The 19202-nt window shown below is 38.6% G+C and overlaps 1 protein-coding gene across 1 annotated transcript; it reads right to left on the reverse strand.

Moving 5' to 3' along the window:
* Nucleotides 1-9445: 9445 nt before the first annotated feature.
* LOC133252028 (olfactory receptor 2M3-like) lies at nucleotides 9446-10381 on the reverse strand. Its single transcript, XM_061424784.1, has one exon. It carries the CDS (start codon nucleotides 10379-10381, stop codon nucleotides 9446-9448), a length of 936 nt encoding a protein of 311 aa, XP_061280768.1.
* Between the last annotated feature and the right edge of the window lie 8821 nt (nucleotides 10382-19202).

The raw sequence follows: 19202 nt of genomic DNA on the forward strand, positions 1-19202 counted from the left end.
ATGAGTAAGAACTCTGTTACTTTCAAGATGTACTTTTTAATATAAAGATGAACAGCTGCTCTGCTAGGGAAGCCATGTTGTCAAAGCAGTGGACTATACCCGTTATCAATACATGATTGTCAAATGAAAAAAGTGCAGAAGGCTAAAAGCTGATAATTATGTTGTATTCAGAAGATATTCTGAAGACTTAAGACTGAAAGACAACCACTTAGATAGCTATGAGGGGCTGCTCCAAGAGGTAAGGGAGGACCCAGGATAGATAGATGACTTGCAATAAATATCAAGTAGTAGGGACATCGGAGAAGGCAAAGGCACCCCACTCCAGTACTCTTGCCTAGAAAATCCCATGGACGGAGGAGCCTGGTAGGCTGCAGTCCATGGGGTCGAGAAGAGTCAGACACGACTGAGTGACTTCACTTTCACTTTTCACATTCATGCATTGGAGAAGGAAATGGCAACTCACTCCAGTGTTCTTGCCTGGAGAATCCCAGGGATGGGGGAGCCTGGTGGGTTGCCGTCTATGGGGTCGCACAGAGTCGGACACGACTGAAGCGACTTAGCAGCAGCAGCAGTAGGGACATTAAAAGATTACTGTGAATGAAAGAAAATCAGATATCTCAAGTTAGTGAATTTAGCACAAATCTGTATATGAGAAGCTGCTAGAGTATGAGCTCAGTGAAATCACTCTTTTATATGCACCTTAGCTATCTGGGGCCAGTATCCTGTTCTTTTCCTCCTGAATCTCCTTAGGGTACACCACTGGAGGCGGCTACAGTGGCTGAGACTTGGTGGCAAGCAATCTGTTTGTCTCCACCCTGAGTTCCCTCAGCGTTTATGGGTTGGCAGCTGTAGAGGCTGATGACTTGAAGGGTTCAACATCCTTTATTTGATCATATGCCAGGCAACATTCTTTGTCCACATCATCTTTCAGTTACAAATTTATCTTTCAATAACAACTCTGTGATAAACAATAGAATTTTTAAACTATTTCTCCCTTAAAGTGAATATGATGTTAAGGTTTCTTAGTATAGACTGCAAGAGAAAAATTGCCTGCAATCTATGATGAAGAAATTCAGGTATGAAATTTCTAGTTTGACCCCACTCTGGCAGAGATCAGAAAACTGTCTACCTTAGTCTGGTCTTTAATTTTCTGAAACCCTACTGACATGGAAACAAGGCCTTGTGTGATCTGTACAACAATGTTTGTGGCTCTGATGCTCGCATATCATAAAATAGTTCCTTCTCCAAGGATTACTTCATCCCATGCTGTATGGTCCCTGTGCTTCTACGCCCCATGGTGCCTGAACTCTCACTGTACACCCATGCCACAGTTTGCTGCCCAGCTGCTCCCTGCCCTGCACTTTTGAGAGTTGCCTATTGTTGTCCCAGTAACTCCATATTAGCTCTGCTCTGTATGCAACTGTGCCTTAAAGGAGTAAATTTTACTTCCTTGAGCCATATCTTCTCAAGTGAATTCTGCATCTTTTTCAAGTTTGTCTTTCATTGAGTACTCTCCCTCGGTGTAGGCCAAGAGATATTTAGTTCACATAAGGTTTCCTCATAGCTTATAGCACGCTTCTGTTATAATTTATAATTTTTATATTAAATTTATCTTTTTAATATCATTCTAGTACATAGTTTCAGTCTCCTGATTGAATCCATTCTGCAACAGGAACTTTTCAACTCAATCCCTGGTGAATCATTATGTGCCTCTAAACTGAAAAAAAACACCTGTCCTATAAGGAAACAGAGGTTGTTGCAGCCATCAAGCCATCATATTACAACTGACAGTGAGCCCTGAGAGAACTCGGGATGGAAGCAAAAGTTGACACCAACTAGCTGTCAGCCACCTCAGCCACACCTGAATATGTACCCTGAGGAGACTCGGGATGAAAAGTACTTGACCCCAAATAGCTGAGATGCATATGAAAAAATGATTGCAATGAGCCCAAATTCTTGCATTTCCCTTTTCATAGAAAATTTCTAAATTCCTTTACTTCAGACATTTATTTTTTTCTTTTTTAATAAACAGTACATTTTAAATGTTCTGACTACCCAGTGCTTGCTGAAAAAATTCTTATATATCCTGGCTCCCCCACTTGCCACTTATGAGCATTTTCTAGGTGTTATCTGAGATCCTGAACTTGAAGTTTTCAGAATGACCATAGATAAGACATAACTTTCAACTTCTAGGATGTGTATATTTTTTAATTGGCATGCCCAATAATGACCTGTAAAATTTTAGAACTCTTGTGTTATCTAAGTACCCCTAAATATGTGTGTGTGTGTGGAGTAGAAGATTGAAAGTAGGAATGTGAAATACAATAAACATATATAAATGAGTATTGCTGCTAAGTCACTTCAGTCGTGTCCGACTCTGTGCGGCCCCATAGACAGCAGCCCACCAGGCTCCCCCATCCCTGTGATTCTCCAGGCAAGAACACTGGAGTGGGTTGCCATTTCCTTCTCCAATGCATGAAAGTGAAAAGTGAAAGTGAAGTTGCTCAGTCGTGTCCGACCCTCAGCAACCCCATGGACTGCAGCCTAAATGAGTATTAGGTTGATACAAAAATATGAGTTGTGTCATTTTGGATGAATATTTTATATTTTTTCTGAAAATATATACCAACATTGAAATTTTGACCAATTACATCATGCTTTTGTTATTTTTTAATTAAATCATTGTGAATATTATTGAGTTCATTAAATGGCCAGTATAATAGAAATACATACAATTGCTAAATAACAGAAAGAAAATAGTAAGTGTCATTTGATAGGGCTCACGTGGGGTCTCATTGATAAGATGGCTCATTATGTCAACCTTGCAAAGTCCCTTTATGCCACAGCTGGGACATGGACCCATGTTTTAGGCATGAGCGGGCCCAGTGGCCTTCTTTGCCACATTTGAAGCAGGGCCCTGGGGGCTTCCTTTCTTTGTTGGCTGATGGAGGCTTGGAGCCATGTACGGCAGTGGCTAAAAGGTGGCATTTGGCTTAATCTCATTAGGCCTACTCTAGCTTTGCCTGTTCTTCCAGGTTATTGAAAATCTTAAAGGCTAAATTTAAAAGGTCTCATTGAGGGGTTTGAGGGCCTTCTTTTGCCTTTTTAAGTTTCTTTCCAATATCTGGGGATGACTGGGCGATAAAATGGGTGTTAAGAACAATGGTGCCCTCTGAAGTGGGGTCTAATTTTGTATATTTTGTAGCACTTCCTTTAGCCTTTGAGTTTTCCTCTAGCCCTTGAGTTATTTCCTGGAGCTTATCAAAGTTGATCAAAGCTTATCAAACCTTTATGGGCCTTTTGAAGGCCCACAATGAGGCAAGCAACCATGTGATTACCAGCTGCTTGTCCAGGTCTCCCTGCCTGATAATCCCAGTTGGAATCATCTTGGGGGACAGCCCTTGCCCCTATGGGTTTAGTGTCATCTCTCCAGTGTATCTCATCAGCATGCACTTGAGAGGCTTGCCATACTCATTCCTTCTCTTCTGGGAGAAGAATGGAGGAAAGTATGATGTAAATATCATGCCAGGTTAAGTCATAAGACTGGGTAAGGTATTTGAATCCTTTTAAATAATTATCAGGATCTGAGGAGAAAGAGCCAAGATGCTTTTCAACCTGAGATAGATCGGTGAGGGAGAATGGGACATGAACCCGGAAGGATGCCTTCTGCTCCAGCTACTTCCCATAAAGGGAGGAGTCGGGCAGGGGAAGGAGTGGGGTCCTGCAGTGAAGTTTCCTGTTTCAAAGTTGTTTGGGACCAGGTACATGGAGGGGACCCTCAGGGTAGAGGGTGGGGCTGAGGTCTCAGGGCTTATCTCAGGCACAGGCTGGGGAGAGTTGTTGGGAGCTGCAGTGGTGGTGGAGGCCTGCCCTTGAGAAGGAGGATGGGAGCAGGGGACATAAGGTGGAGGTTGTGGAAATGGATCTGGAGCAGCTGCAAGGGGATTAGGAGTGCTAGGGGGTGGGCTGTAGTCAGAAGGGTCGAAGGAAGAAGAAAAGCCTGAACAGGGATCGGGAGACATTGTATTAGGCAGATGTGGCCCAGAGTGGGCTAAGACTATTTGAGAAGTAGAATAGGATTCACAGAGAAAGGATCGAGAGCAAAGAAAGGCTGAATGTAAGGGATTTCTAACCACTTGCCATTGCAGCAGAAGTTATTGAGGTCCCTAGAGTATTATAAATGAGAGTTCTGTTTTCTGGCCATTGGGACCTGTTATCAAGTCTGTATTGCGGCCAGACAGTGTTGGAATAGTAAATATGTCTTTTTGGTCTTATCTCCCCTCAGAAGGCCAAGGCTTTTAGATTTTGGAGAAGGCATCCTAGAGGAGTAGATTTTGAGGGCTAGGATTGAGAATTTCCCATTGTGGCTGAATAGGGAGGTTAGACAAGGGCAAGGGAAAATGAGGAGAAAGGTCAGAGACAAAAGGTGTCCCTGTTCTCAGGACTTTCTCAGAGAGTAATAATAGTCTGCTTTGAAATGGTCATCCCCTATTTCAAACTCAGACAGGGCACAAGGCTGAGGGCCCAAGGGCCATAGGGATTCTACCACCTAAGCTGGGTCTTGGAAATAAGGCAAGAGAGAGAGAGGATCCCAGGGAATGGGATTTCACTCACCCTTGTAACCAATGGATGAAATGTGGGCTGGTGTGTGAATGTCAGTCCAGCAAAGTAAGTGTCCCATCCCTGAGCTCCTCTAAGTTTCTCAGCAATATCCAAGGGAGGGTACCACCGGAAGTGGGCTCGTGAGAGAGGCCCACCCAGTTGCAGCGGTGGATCTTCCCTCCTGGGTTTCGGCACCAGAGTGTAAGGTGAGTGCAGAGAAAATGAGAAGGTGCCAGGCAGTCAGGCAAGAAAAGGAAATTTATTAGAGGCAAAAGAGAGGGTGACTGGCTCTTAAGGAGAAACAGTGTTCTACCTTTCTAACGGAGTCCTTCTTATACTCCATCAATGAAAAATTCTCTGAAGGCATGGTCACATAGCTGGAGGTCTGGAATCTGGTGGGCTTGCAACTTTGAGAACATAAGCACCAGTGAGATAACAGGATGCCATTTGGGCAATTTGGTCAGTCTCACAGATCACTGTGATTTTATTATTCTTTTGCAAGGTCGACATAATGAGTCATCTTATCAGTGAAACCCCATGTGGGCCCTATCATCATTATACTTTAGGATGTAAGCTATATTTCTGTAACCAGGAAGGATAAATATTTACTCCATACTAGATCTGTTTCTATAACTCCAATCCTTTTTCTCTTTCTGTTATTATAAACATACACAATGGCGTGCCTCAGGGAACCCTGCCTCCCCTCTGCCTGACCCTTAAAGTGTGTTTGTTTAGCTCACAGGGAGACAACCTGACCCTACCCACCTGTGAAGGACTGTGAAATTCTTAAGTTCCTCTGTGAGGAATGGTACCACTCATTTGCTGCTTGCTGGTGAGGCACAGAAATTCACATTTGGCGGGAGGGCAGAATCATATATAGTTGTGGTATCCTTGTTCATTGATATGGCAGGAGATATTCCATTTCACACGACCTGTGAAACGGCTGTGAGAAAACGAAACTAGCACATCCTCCTGCTTGAGGCTTGCTATTCTAAGAAATATTTGCAAGAATTAAATGGTCATTTTACTTTGTTTCCTCACCTCCTCCCATTTCTGATCCACAAAAGAAACTGGCATCCAGTTCCTGACAAGATGCTTATTTTGAGACAGTAATCTGCCATCTTCTCAGTCAGCCAGCTCTTGGAATAAAGTCATATTCCTTACCTCAAAACTTCCTCTCTCAGATTTATTGGTCTATTGTGAAGCAAGCAGAGTGAGCTTGGACTCAGTAATGTTTCTAAATCTTTTTTAATGTTCATTTATAAAATTGCATTTATACAATCAGCAGTTCTGATAAAAGTGGAAATTTGATGGTTGTGATGATATTGGCAACATTAGGGACTGGAAATTCAAGGGAAAACGGAAATAATATTGATTGTAGATGACATCAGGAGGAACTTTCCTAAACACAAGATTGCAAATTCTAGATTTAGCAATGTATCAACCTATGCTAAATATTTTTAGTGAATAGTGAAGAAACAGAAATATTTAGAAAGAAAAAAGAAAACAGCAAAGAAAGTTTGTGTCTCATATTTGCCAGAGTTGTACTAATTATTTTCATTTTTATTGAATATTTCAATATTATTATTTACAAAAAATTTTAAACCTTTAAAAATTGCTCTAATGCCAAAGCATATATCATATAATCCATGCCTACAACAAATATATATTACATTTATGACAAAATTAATTTTATAAGTAATGCAGAAATAGTAAATTATTAGTGATATTAGTTATATTGAGTTTACATGGGAAATAATTAAAGCCCTCCCTCTGATTACCATCTTGAGTGCTGGAAATTGGTCAGACAGGAGACAGAGACAGAATCCTGGCTTGCTTGTCATAACTGTTATAAATGTAAATAGTGCACAGTGTGGTTTCCTTAGTACTATCATCAATAATTTGAAAAGTTAACATATATATATTTGCACATTAATAGTTTTGAGAAATCAGTTCAACTTTAGAGCAAGAAAAAGGAAAAATCTGTGTAAGTTGAATTATGTTTTTTAAATGGTTTGAATTAAACAAGATACATTTCCATATAAATCACAATTTCAGTATAATAAAATGGAATTTATGAATATAAATAAATATATTTTAACTAATCCAAAGTTTATGCTTAGAGATAGATACTATAAAATTTAATCTCCTAATATGGTCAAGACACTTCTAGATACTGTATCTAGATTCTTAGCTGTTTATTTGTTAGGAAAACTGGTAAAATGATTGAATACTTTGTCTATCTTTACTCCTGTCTATTCAATATAAATAATTTGAATGTTTGCAGTAGAGTCCTAAATTTGTAGTGCTATGACTTCATATTACATATACATGGCAATATATTTAAAATATTGGTTCAAATAAGCATTGACTATGCATTTCAAATTAAGTGATATCTATGTAGGCATTGGCTACAGTACTGAAAGGTCAGTTTTCATTCCAATCCCAAAGAAAGGCAATGCCAAAGAATGCTCAAACTACCACACAATTGCACTCATCTCACACTCTAGTAAAGTAATGCTCAATTTTCTCCAAGCCAGGCTTCAGCAATACATGAATGGTAAACTTCCAGATGTTCAAGCTGGTTTCAGAAAAGGCAGAGGAACCAGAGATCAAATTGCCAACATCTTCTGGACGTGGAAAAAGCAAGAGAGTTCCAGAAAAAACATCTATTTCTGCTTTATTGACTATGCCAAAGCCTTTGACTGTGTGGATCACAATAAACTGTGGAAAATTCTGAAAGAGATGGTAATACCAGACCACCTGACCTGCCTCTTGAGAAAACTACATGCAGGTCAGGAAGCAACAGTTAGAACTGAACATGGAACAACAGACTGGTTCCAAATAGGAAAGGGAGTACGTCAAGGTTGTGTATTGTCACCCTGCTTATTTAACTTATATACAGAGTACATCATGAGAAACGCTGGGCTGGAAGAAGCACAAGCTGGAATCAGATTGCCCGGAAAAATATCAATCACCTCAGATATGCAGATGACACCACCCTTATGGCAGAAAGTGAAGAAGAACTCAAGGGCCTCTTGATTAAAGTGAAAGAGGAGAGTGAAAAAGTTGGCTTAAAGCACAACATTCAGAAGATGAAGATCATGGCATCTGGTCCCATCAATTCATGGGAAATAGATGGGGAAACAGTGGAAACAGTGTCAGACTTTATTTTTTGGGGCTCCAAAATCACTGCAGATGGTGACTGCAGCCATGAAATTAAAAGATACTTACTCCTTGGAAGAAAAGTTATGACCAACCTAGATAGCATATTGAAAAGCAGAGACATTAGTTTGCCAATAAAGGTCTGTCTGGTCAAGGCTATGGTTTTCCCGGTGGTCATGTATGGATGTGAGAGTTGGACTGTGAAGAAAGCTGAGCACCAAAGAATTGATGCTTTTGAACTGTGGTATTGGAGAAGACTCTTGAGAATCCCCTGGACTGCAAGGAGATCCAACTAGTCCATTCTAAAGGAGATCAGCCCTGGGTGTTCATTGGAAGGACTGATGCTGAAGCTGAAACTCCAGTACTTTGGCCACCTCATGCGAAAAGGTGACTCATTGGAAAAGACCCTGATGCTGGGAGGGATTGGGGGCAGGAGGAGAAGAGGACGACAGAGGATAAGGTGGCTGGATGGCATCACTGACTCCATGGACGTGAGTCTGAGTGAACTCCGGGAGTTGGTGATGAACAGGGAGGCCTGGCGTGCTGCGATTCATAGGGTCTCAGAGTCAGACACGACTGAGCGACTGAACTGAACTGATGTAAACATTTGACAGAATTCAAATATTTTCTTAAAACATTATCTTAGACCACAGTCGAAGTATATGTTTGGCCATTTAATCCACATACTCTTCTCTTCACAATAACTTCAAAACCTAAAAGTGTATTATAGTGTTTTCAATAATTTCGTAAAATCTTATCCTGTAAGCAGAAATGCTGAAGTAAGTTTTCAATTGTAGGACTATTTGATTCTCTTGTGTTTCTGTTTTCATATATTTCATAAAATATATGCCATTGAGATTAAATTAGTTTCCTTGAAAGGAATATAACTATAATTCAGTTATAAAATTTTTACACTTAATATGATGTAATAAGGGTTTTTTTTTTATGTGTTTAATAAACACATAACAAGCTTAACTATATCCTGGATTTCAATATGATTTATATTCATAAATAAAATTTATAAGCATCAGTGCCTAACTTAGGGAAATTTGCACATTTTCAGTTCACTGGATATCTGAATATTGAAAAAAAGTTACTTCTTGATTCAGTGAATTGAGCTTATATGGATTTTGACAACTTGGAAGAAAGATTGTATCTGAGGTTCTTAAATCATATTTAAAATTTTTGTGATGGAGAAAAATAAAAGTATAATTTTTAAAAATGTGTCTTGAAATGTTATTGTACTTTCTTCTACAAACTTGGAAGACTAAAAATAAACTATAGACCACTGAGTAAATGTCCAAAAGCACAGTGCACTGATCTTTTTCCAAAATAAATTCAAAGTGCCTCAAAAAAATTTGGAGTTCATAATATTTTATAGGAAAGCTTTTTTTGTTACCTGGTTGTATATCCCCAAATTCCTGATACCTTTTAATAAATCTATAATGTCCTTATTCAAATAATATGTTGTATAATAAAGTCATAATAGGATTGAATATAAAGTAATAATGGCTATTTGACATAGTTTCCTGCAAAACAGAAAAAGTACTTAGTTTCACAGAATAAGTTATTCCAAAAATATGTACATTATAAGTGCTATTTTTAGAACTGAATGGAAAAAGAAGAGTATTAAAGAGAAAAATGTAGAAGAAAGCAAAGAATGCAGATAATTAGCAACTTACTCTCCAGTCTTACCCTTCCTGAAAACCTGGAACGCACAGGCCACTTCCTTGTTGCGGAAGCTATAGATGAGGGGATTCAGTGTGGGAGTGAGGATGGTGTAGAAGACAGACATCATCCTGTCCTGGGCGGGGGAATGATTAGAAGCAGGCCACATGTACATAAACAAAACTGCTCCATAGTACGTTCCCACTACCATGAGATGGGAGGAACAGGTGGCAAAAGCTCTGTGGCGACCTTTCCCAGATTCCATGAGAATGACAGTCAGAAGAACTCGAGCATAGGAGGCAATGATGATTGCTACAGGGAAAAGAATCATCATTATACAGCAGTAAAAGAGAACTTCTTCAAATATTGAAGTGTCATTGCATTGGATAACTAGAAGAAAAGGGAAATCACAGAAGAAGTGGGCTATTACCCAGAATCCACAACAGGAGAAGGAAAATGTAACTACAGCATCAATGACACCATCAGTAGAACCCAGGACCCAGGAAGACGCAGTCATAAGTCCACAAATTTTGAGTCTCATGAGACTGGTGTATCTTAGTGGATGGCATGTAGCAACATCACAGTCATAAGCCATGACTGCCAAGAGGAAGCATTCACAGCCAGTTAGTGATGCATAAAAGAAAATGTGTGTGGCACAATCTGCCATGGTAATGGACTTGCTACCAGACAGGTAGTTGAAGGCCATCTTGGGGATAGTGGTAGAGATGAGCACAAGGTCCGTAAGAGATAACTGGCTGAGGAGGAAATACATAGGAGTGTGGAGCTGGGCGTTCAGGTAGAGGAAGAGAATCACAAGAGTGTTTCCCATGATGGCCACTGCAGAGACGCCCAAGACCCGAGAGAAGAGGAAGATGTGGGTGGACCTATGATCAAAGATTCCCAGCAGTATGAAATCAGAATTAAAGGTCTGAAATTCCCATGCCATGATGAATGTGTTCTTTAAGTATTAAAAGAAAATGTATGTTTATTGGTTTGGTAAACATTTCCATAATGCCTTACAGAGAATATGATTCTGTAAAATTGTGTAGGTTTTTAACCAATATGGCATGATGAGATTTAGGAATCTTAGGAATCAAGGAGTATAGTATTAAAGAGAAATAAATCTTCCTGATACCTCCCTCATTTATAAAACTGTGAAATTGCCCCAAGTTCAACCTCTAAACATTTTTTTAATCTTAATTGAAAAATTAGGGTATTAATATGAAATATTATATTTTTGATAAGTTTTCTATATAAAGGAAAATTCTCAAAAGCAAAAACAAAGCATCCTGAAACATCAGAAGTCACTTACCAATAAGTTGACAGAGGAAAAAATATAGTTAAATAAGTTTGTGGAATAATGGTAACAAAGAGGGAGAGTAAGATCTAAGCCCTTACTCCTATGGTACTGGGCACTTTTGTTATTAATGTAAGTGCTAACAAAAATTAAATACTTGCCAATTATATTATAGTATAGAGTGCTTGGTTTGTAATTTATAGCAAGTATTCAGTACAGTGTGTGAATGAGTTGAAAAGCGATTATATAATTGTGTAAATCGAAAATGTGTGTTCTTTATTTTACACCATGCTGGTGTGGTGTGACTTATTTTCCTCAAAAAGAGATATGTTTAAGTCCTAATAAAGAATATAATTAGTTAAGTTATGGTCTTACTTGAATAGTATAGACCCTAATTCAATGTAACTGTGTCTTTTAGGAAAATGACCATGTGAAGACAAAGATATAAGGAAAATGGCACATATTAATGGAAGCAGTGATTGCAGTGATATGTGTATACACATAGATAGAAGTAATATGCATTATATATAATATATATTCTATATATCAGTTCATTTCAGTCGCTCAGTTGTGTCCGACTCTTTGTGACCCCATGAATCGCAGCACGCCAGGCCTCCCTGTCCATCACCAACTCCCGGAGTTCACTCAGACTCACGTCCATCGAGTCAGTGATGCCATCCAGACATCTCATCCTCTGTTGTCCCCTTCTCCTTCTGCCCTCAATCCCTCCCAGCATCAGAGTCTTTTCCAGTGAGTCAACTCTTTGCATGAGGTGGCCAAAGTCCTGGAGTTTCAGCTTCAGCATCATTCCTTCCAAAGAAATCCCAGGGCTGATCTCCTTCAGAATGGACTGGTTGGATCTCCTGGCAGCCCAAGGAACTCTCAAGAGTCTTCTCCAACACCACAGTTCAAAAACATCAATTCTTCGGTGCTCAACCTTCTTCACAGTCCAACTCTCACATCCATACATGACCACAGGAGAAACCATAGCCTTGACTAGCCAGACCTTTTCAGAATCTATATATATTCTATATATAGATATGAGTACATTTTTGAAGAAGGCAATGGCACCCCACTCCAGTACTCTTGCCTGGAAAACCCCATGGATGGAGGAGCCTGGTAGGCTGCAGTCCATGGGGTCGCTGAGGGTCGAACACGACTGAGCAACTTCACTTTCCCGTTTCACTTTCGTGCATTGGAGAAGGAAATGGCAACCCACTCCAGTGTTCTTGCCTGGAGAATCCCAGGGACTGGGGAGCCTGGTGGGCTGCCCTCTATGGGGTCGCACAGAGTCGGACACGACTGAAGTGACTTAGCAGTAGCAGTAGCAATGTACATCTTACATATAAAATATGGTGTTGGTGGTAAAGAACCCAACTACCAATGCAGGAGACATAAGAGATGTAGGTTCTACCCCTGGATTGGGAATATCCCCTGGAGAAATAAATGATAATCCACTACGGTATTTCTTGTCTGGGAAATCCCATGGTCAGAGGAGCCTGATGGGCTACAGTTAACTGGGTTACAAAGAGTCAGACACGATTTAGCAACTAAAACAAGAAAAGTTGGAAGAGGATAAATTTCTGTTGCTTTAATCCAGTCAATGTTAGAGCATTCCTAGGAATATGTCATATGTTACCAATATGTCATATAGAAAATTCATACATAAAAAAATAGAAATTCAGAGAAAAGTGAGGTCTACTCATTAAAACAACACATTGAGATTTATCTGTGTGTTAGGCACCAAGGATAATGCAACAATCAGCAAAGAAAGTACTTAACATTTATATTTTAATCAGATAGTGACAAAAACCACCATTATAGAGGAAAAAAGTCAAAGGAAGTTGTTAGAATTACACTGGAGTGTTCAATTTTGAATAGAATAATCAAGGACGACCTCCCTTATCTGGTGGCATTTGCCTAAAGACAGTGAAGGTAAGAAATGGACCACATCACAGGAAAGAACAGTCTTTGCATCAGTTTCACAGAGGTGAAATTAATAAATAGAACACACATGCAAATAGCAGAGCTGTTCAAAAGGTTTAGGAAAAACAGAGTGTTCTAAGTTAGAGCTATATTTCTTGTTCACTGTTGCATTTAAATTTTAATGTATGAGATAATTATACATGTGTGAGCAACATTAATAGACCTTAGGAGATTATTCTAGATAACAAAAAAAATGTCATAAGTTAGAAAGACCAGTCTGGTGGATATAAAATTAAACAAGAATGCAATTTATTCACTATTTCAGGCATCGCCTTTTTGTGAAGAGACTAAAAACAAAACAAAATAAATTACAAAAGCTGAGTAATCTAGGCAAGGGAAGATAAATCTGTAGAGGAAGATGGAACCTTAAATTCAGTTCCTTGAGTTTAAATAGTTTAAGTGGAGAGATAATAAAATGCCAGGACTTTCTAGGTGGCTAAATGGTGAAGAATTCACCTGCCAATGCAGGAGACACCAGTTTGATTCCTTGGTCAGGAATAAGGCCTGGAGAAGGAAATGGCAACTCACTCCAGTACTCTTGCCTGGGAGGTCCCATGGACAGAGGAATCTGGCAGGCACAGTCTCTAGGGTCCTGAAGGAGTTGGATACAACTTAGTGACTGAACAAGTAAAATGCAGTTTCTTTGAGTTTTAATTATTTATATACATTGTGAACATCATTTGAGATACAAGAGAAATTTCAAAAGTATTTTAAAATTTCAGTGAACGATTGTGACCTGCAAATGCTAATCTACTAAATACTGCCTCTAAAGATGCCTCATGTATATCTAACGAACTGAGGAATACAATCTTTAAAAAAAAAAAAAAAAGTGAGAAAATATTTTTTTGTCAAACAACATGAAGGATGAAACAGGCCTTAATTGTATGTACATCTCCCTATACCAATAGAAGAATATTATTGGTTACTGATAGCTTAGAAACTGGTCCCTTCAAGGGGCATCTTAGGGGCTTTGGGGGAATGGGAGTGGGTCCCCCACACAGAATACCCTCCTGGTGCCCAAACAGGAGTAGTCTTAAGTTCAGACAGGAAGAAGGCCATTATGTTGCATCAATAATTTCAAGTGCTTATATAGCTACATTTACTTCCAAAAATAACTTCCCTCAAGTATTTTGAGGGCTTCCCTTGTGGCTCAGCTGGTAAAGAATCTGCCCACAATGCAGGAGACCTGGTTTGGGAAGATCCCTTGGAGAAGGGAATGGCTACCAACTCCAATATTCTGGCCTGGAGAATTCCATGGTCTGTATAGCCCATGGGGTCACAAAGAGTTGGACATGACTGAGCGACTTACACTTCACTTCACTTCAAGTATTTTGAATGACATGTCATAGACTGCCCAGTTATTCTGAACTTGTGAACTATTGAGATAAATCAGCTTACCCAAACAAGACTTTGTGTTAGCCCACAGATCCACCATGTTTCTCCTTAATTGTCTGCAACATGATTCCAAGGATGAAACTATCTGGTCAGGTTAGTTCATACCTAGCTAGCACATGCGGGGATAAATCTGTCTCAGTAACTAAACTGATATGAAATTTTGAACACTTCTATTGGATATCGCCTGGACATGTCTGCCATAAAGCTTTTAAGTCCAGTTGAGTGATCTAATTTTTAAATAGCATTTGCTAACAAATGTAGAACATACACATTTTCTCTGAAGTTTCTCAGTTCCATAATTAGATCACTTTAAACTTAGAGAAACTCACACTTACTTGTATGCTGCTTCAAAATTCCTTTCATAGCCATGCACCGAAATTGTTTTCACTGATTTTCACTCAGTGAAAATTCCAGATAATGTGGCAAGAAACAGTCATATAAAATATTTAGCACATTTTAATATTTATATAGATGGAAGATATTGAATGCTGCATTACCCACTACCAGCTATAAAAGAATCATGTAGATATTTACTCTTGAATGGGTATAAAAATAAACAAGTATTGGTTCTCATGAGGAAACTAAATGTTAATTCTAATATATATATGTGTGTGTGTGTGTGTGTGTGTGTGTGTGTGTATGACAGAATATATATTTTTTAACCACCAAGAAGATGAGGCCCAAATTTAAATGCTCATTGCAGGCTCCCAGAATATAAACAATACTAAAATACATTCCAGAATAAACAGGGGTTCCTCATGGTGTTTTTATACGCTCTTCCCAAGAAATGGATCTTTGGCAAACTATCTCCTGAAATTTTAACTTATCTGGGACTATTTGCTGTGAAATAAAGCACAGCATTTTGACTAGCAGCTGTCTTGGCAGAAAGAAAATAAAAAAATAGCATTTCTGAATAAATAAATTTGAGAATTTTTTCAGAATACCTATTGATTTCTTTAAAATGTTCCTATAATGAGGTAAATTTTTTTTTTAATCTTCTTTAAATTTTTTTTTAATTTAAAATTATTTACCTGCCTCTTGAGAAATTTGTATGAAGGTCAGGAAGCAACAGTTAGAACTGGACATGGAACAACAGACTGGTTCCAAATAGGAAAAGGAGTTCGTCAAGGCTGTATATTGTCACGCTGCTTATTTAACTTATATGCAGAGTACATCATGAGAAATACTGGGCTGGAAGAAGCACAAGCTGGAATCAAGATTGCCAGGAGAAATATCAATAACCTCAGATATGCAGATGACAACACCCTTATGGCAGAAAGTGAAGAGGAATTCAAAAGCCTCTTGATGAAGGTGAAAGAGAGGGAGAAAAAGTTGGCTTAAAACTCAACATTCAGAAAACGAAGATCATGGCATCTGGTCCCATCACTTCATGGGAAATAGATGGGGAAACAGTGGAAACAGTGTCAGACTTTATTTTTGGGGGCTCCAAAATCACTGCAGATGGTGATTGCAGCCATGAAATTAAAAGATGCTTACTCCTTGGAAGAAAAGTTATGACCAACCTAGATAGCATATTCAAAAGCAGAGACATTACTTTGTGAACAAAGGTCCATCTAGTCAAGGCTATGGTTTTTCCAATGGTCATGTATGGATGTGAGAGTTGGACTGTGAAGAAGGCTGAGTGCTGAAGAATTGATGCTTTTGAAATGTGGTGTTGGAGAAGACTCTTGAGAGTCCCTTGCACTGCAAGGAGATCCAACCAGTCCATTCTTAAGGGGATCAGCCCTGGGATTTCTTTGGAAGGAATGATGCTAAAGCTGAAACTCCAGTACTTTGGCCACCTCATGCAAAGAGTTGACTCATTGGAAAAGACCCTGATGCTGGGAGGAACTGGGGGCAGGAGGAGAAGGGGATGACAGAGGATGAGATGTCTGGATGGCATCACTGACTTGATGGACGTGAGTCTGAGTGAACTCCGGGAGTTGGTGATGGACAGGGAGGCCTGGCGTGCTGCGATTCATGGGGTCGCAAAGAGTTAGACATGACTGAGTGACTGAACTGAACTGAACTGATTTTAATTGGAAGCTAATTACTTTACAATATTGTTTTGGTTTTGCCATACATCAACATGAATCCACCACAGGTTGCCTGTCAAGCTTTTCTCTTTTCCTTAGTTGTAATTTTATGGTTTTATTTGTATTAATTTTATCTAAACTTCATTGTTGTTGCTATTCAGTCACTAAGTCATACCCGAGTTTTTGTGATCCCATGGACTGTAGTGTGCCAGACTTCCCTGTCCACTCTCTCCCTAAGTTTGCTCAAGCTCAAGTTCGTTAAGTCATTGATGCCATCCAATCATCTCATCCTCTGTGGCCCGCTTCTCCTGTCTGTGTATTCAGTCTTGTCCAACCCTTTGTGATCCCATTGACTGTAGCTCACCAGGCTTCTTTGTCCATAGGATTCCCAAGGCAAGAATATTGGAATGGGTTGCCATTTCCTTATCTAGAGAATATTCCCAACCCAGGGATTGAACTCACTTCTCTTGTGTCTCCTGCATTGTCAAGCAGACTCTTTAATACTGGTGTCACCTGGTAAGCCCTAAACCACACTGCTTTTTTTAAAATAAACTTTTCAATTTGTGAAGAACACAGTATGCTCATTTATAAGTTCTAATGATTTACTGTACCTCATCATTTCTCAAGGACGAGTCGTGGATTTCATGATGCTGTGATGACATGTATTTGTCCAAGCAATAACAACCCATAAATCATGGAAATTGTGGCTACTTCTTGAGAGGACCGTAACTGAGTAAAGTGATATGAGCAAAAGTGACCAAGTGACCCTGCTTCTAATAGCAATATACAACCCAAGTATATACCAATAATAGGATTAATAATCATAGTTACAGGTGGTATTAATGAGCCTGGAGAATAGAATGTTAAAGAAACAAAATACATTACAGGGGAAACTTTATTTAATCCTATTATATAAAATTTAAACACAGATGATATAGTTTTTGAAGAAGCTTATCAGTATTGATAGAACAGTTATCACTGGTGTGAACCACGAGAATTGTATCATCAGGAATAGTGTCAACCTGCTTTTTAAAAACACTGGTAATGTTGTTTTAAAGCAGTTCACAAAAATTGTGCATAATCAATTTGCCATTAATAAACTTTTGTGTCTAATTCAAGTTACATTAAGCAATTAGAAAAACATGTAAAAGTCTAAAAAGAGCACATGGCAACTTGTAAAGTATCTGTTAATATGAGGCGTGCTCATTAAAAGAGATCGTGATTCAAGCCTACCTTTCAAATCACTCAGTTATGTCATTATTCTCTCCTGCCACTTTTTTTTTTCCTCCTGACTTCAATCAACCACCAAGCTCTTTATCATCTGAGTAATATAAATATTATATGAAAAAAGGAAAAAATATCCAAGCTTTCCCATCTACAAGCTAAAGCTAGTAACTTATGTCTCAACTCTCTAACCTTAAAAGAAAACTTTCCTCAGACTAATAATGTATGGAAAAATTGAATGAATTCCATAAAGTGCTTAGTAGAAAAATCAGTTAAGTAGTGAAACCAATTATCTCCATGTTCAACAAAGTTTGACATTGGCTTAGACACATTCTCACGTTGGTAGTTACATTACCTCTTTGTACGGGTGTGCGTGGTACATAATTTCACTGAGATTGTTGGTTACTGGAAACACAAATTATATATCTTGCATGTTTTCATATTTCCATAATTAACAAACATTAAACACACAATAAGCAACGTTACAGTTACTGATAAAATACTGAAAAGACAAAGTAATCAACTTTAGTTGAGGCATATCTTGAGACAGAATGGTTCCAAATCACCATAATACTATTTATTTCAATATAATTTTCAAATGCGTTATATTGTTTAACCCTCACAGAGAATCAATATTGCTACAATTTTATATACATGATACATCCATGAATGTGAATATATATCAATGTAAGTGAAAATCTACCTCTCTTTTTAGATATTTTAAGCAGTAAATTATTAATCCATTTCCACTCTAATTCTGTATGTACTCCTGGAATCTGGAATTCATACCTGCTGTAAACTACATTTTTATTATAGCTCCCAGGAAGATAGAAACTACAGTTACAATTAAAAGGACTTCCTTCCTAGAGAGTCTCTATTTGCTATACTCACGGTAAGAAATGGGCTTCCCTGGTAGCTCAGATGGTAAAGAGTCTGCCTACAGTGCAGGATACCTGGGTTCAATCCCTAGGTCGGAAAGATCCCCTGGAGAAGGAAATGGCAACCCACTCCAGTATTCATGCCTGGAAAATCCCATGGATCAAGGAGCCCGGTGGGCTACAGTCCATGGGGTTGCAAAGAGTCAGACCCGACTGAGCGACTTCACTTCATGGTAAGAAGATAGAAACTTAAACGTTATAGCCCTCTGAGGAACCCATTCCCTTGTCTTTAATTATAATAGTTTGTATTGTATTTCATCTTCTCTCCTAGGACAAAGAAGCAGAATTAGCTTCTTTATTTTGAAAATACTTATTCAGGGTAGATAATTATGTCACTTTTCTTGAGTATTACTGTGAACCCCCTAAAATTTCTCCTCCTTTTCACATAATAATGAGAGGAAAAATACAGAGTGCTTCCAGTGTAACTGTCACTGTTGAAAACATGTATGTAAACTCACAGAACACTTATAAACATTGTTTTGGAGGTACTTTACCACAGATATTATGATCTCCATTTTTCTTCCAAGATGGGCTACTTAAGTAAATTGTGCAAGGTTATACAGCTAGAGAATATAAACAAGGTATTCCAATGAAATCAACTTCATTTTTTTCGCATCTTATTAAGATATAATTGAGAAATAAAATTGCAAATATTTAAGGTATACAACTTGATGTTTTGATTTACATATCCCTTATGAAATGATTACTACAATCAAGCAAGTTAAAATATCCATCAGTTCACATTTAAAGTGCTTTTGTGTGTTCAGAACACTTAATATCTAACCTCTTAACAAATTTTAAATATACAATAAAGTTGTATAATCTTTGTCACTGTAAATCACCATGTGAATGTTTAGTCGCTCAGTCATGTCTGACTCTTTGAGACCCCGT

The sequence above is a fragment of the Bos javanicus genome, chromosome 7, assembly GCF_032452875.1.
Source record: "Bos javanicus breed banteng chromosome 7, ARS-OSU_banteng_1.0, whole genome shotgun sequence".
In the NCBI taxonomy this organism is placed as follows: domain Eukaryota; kingdom Metazoa; phylum Chordata; class Mammalia; order Artiodactyla; family Bovidae; genus Bos; species Bos javanicus.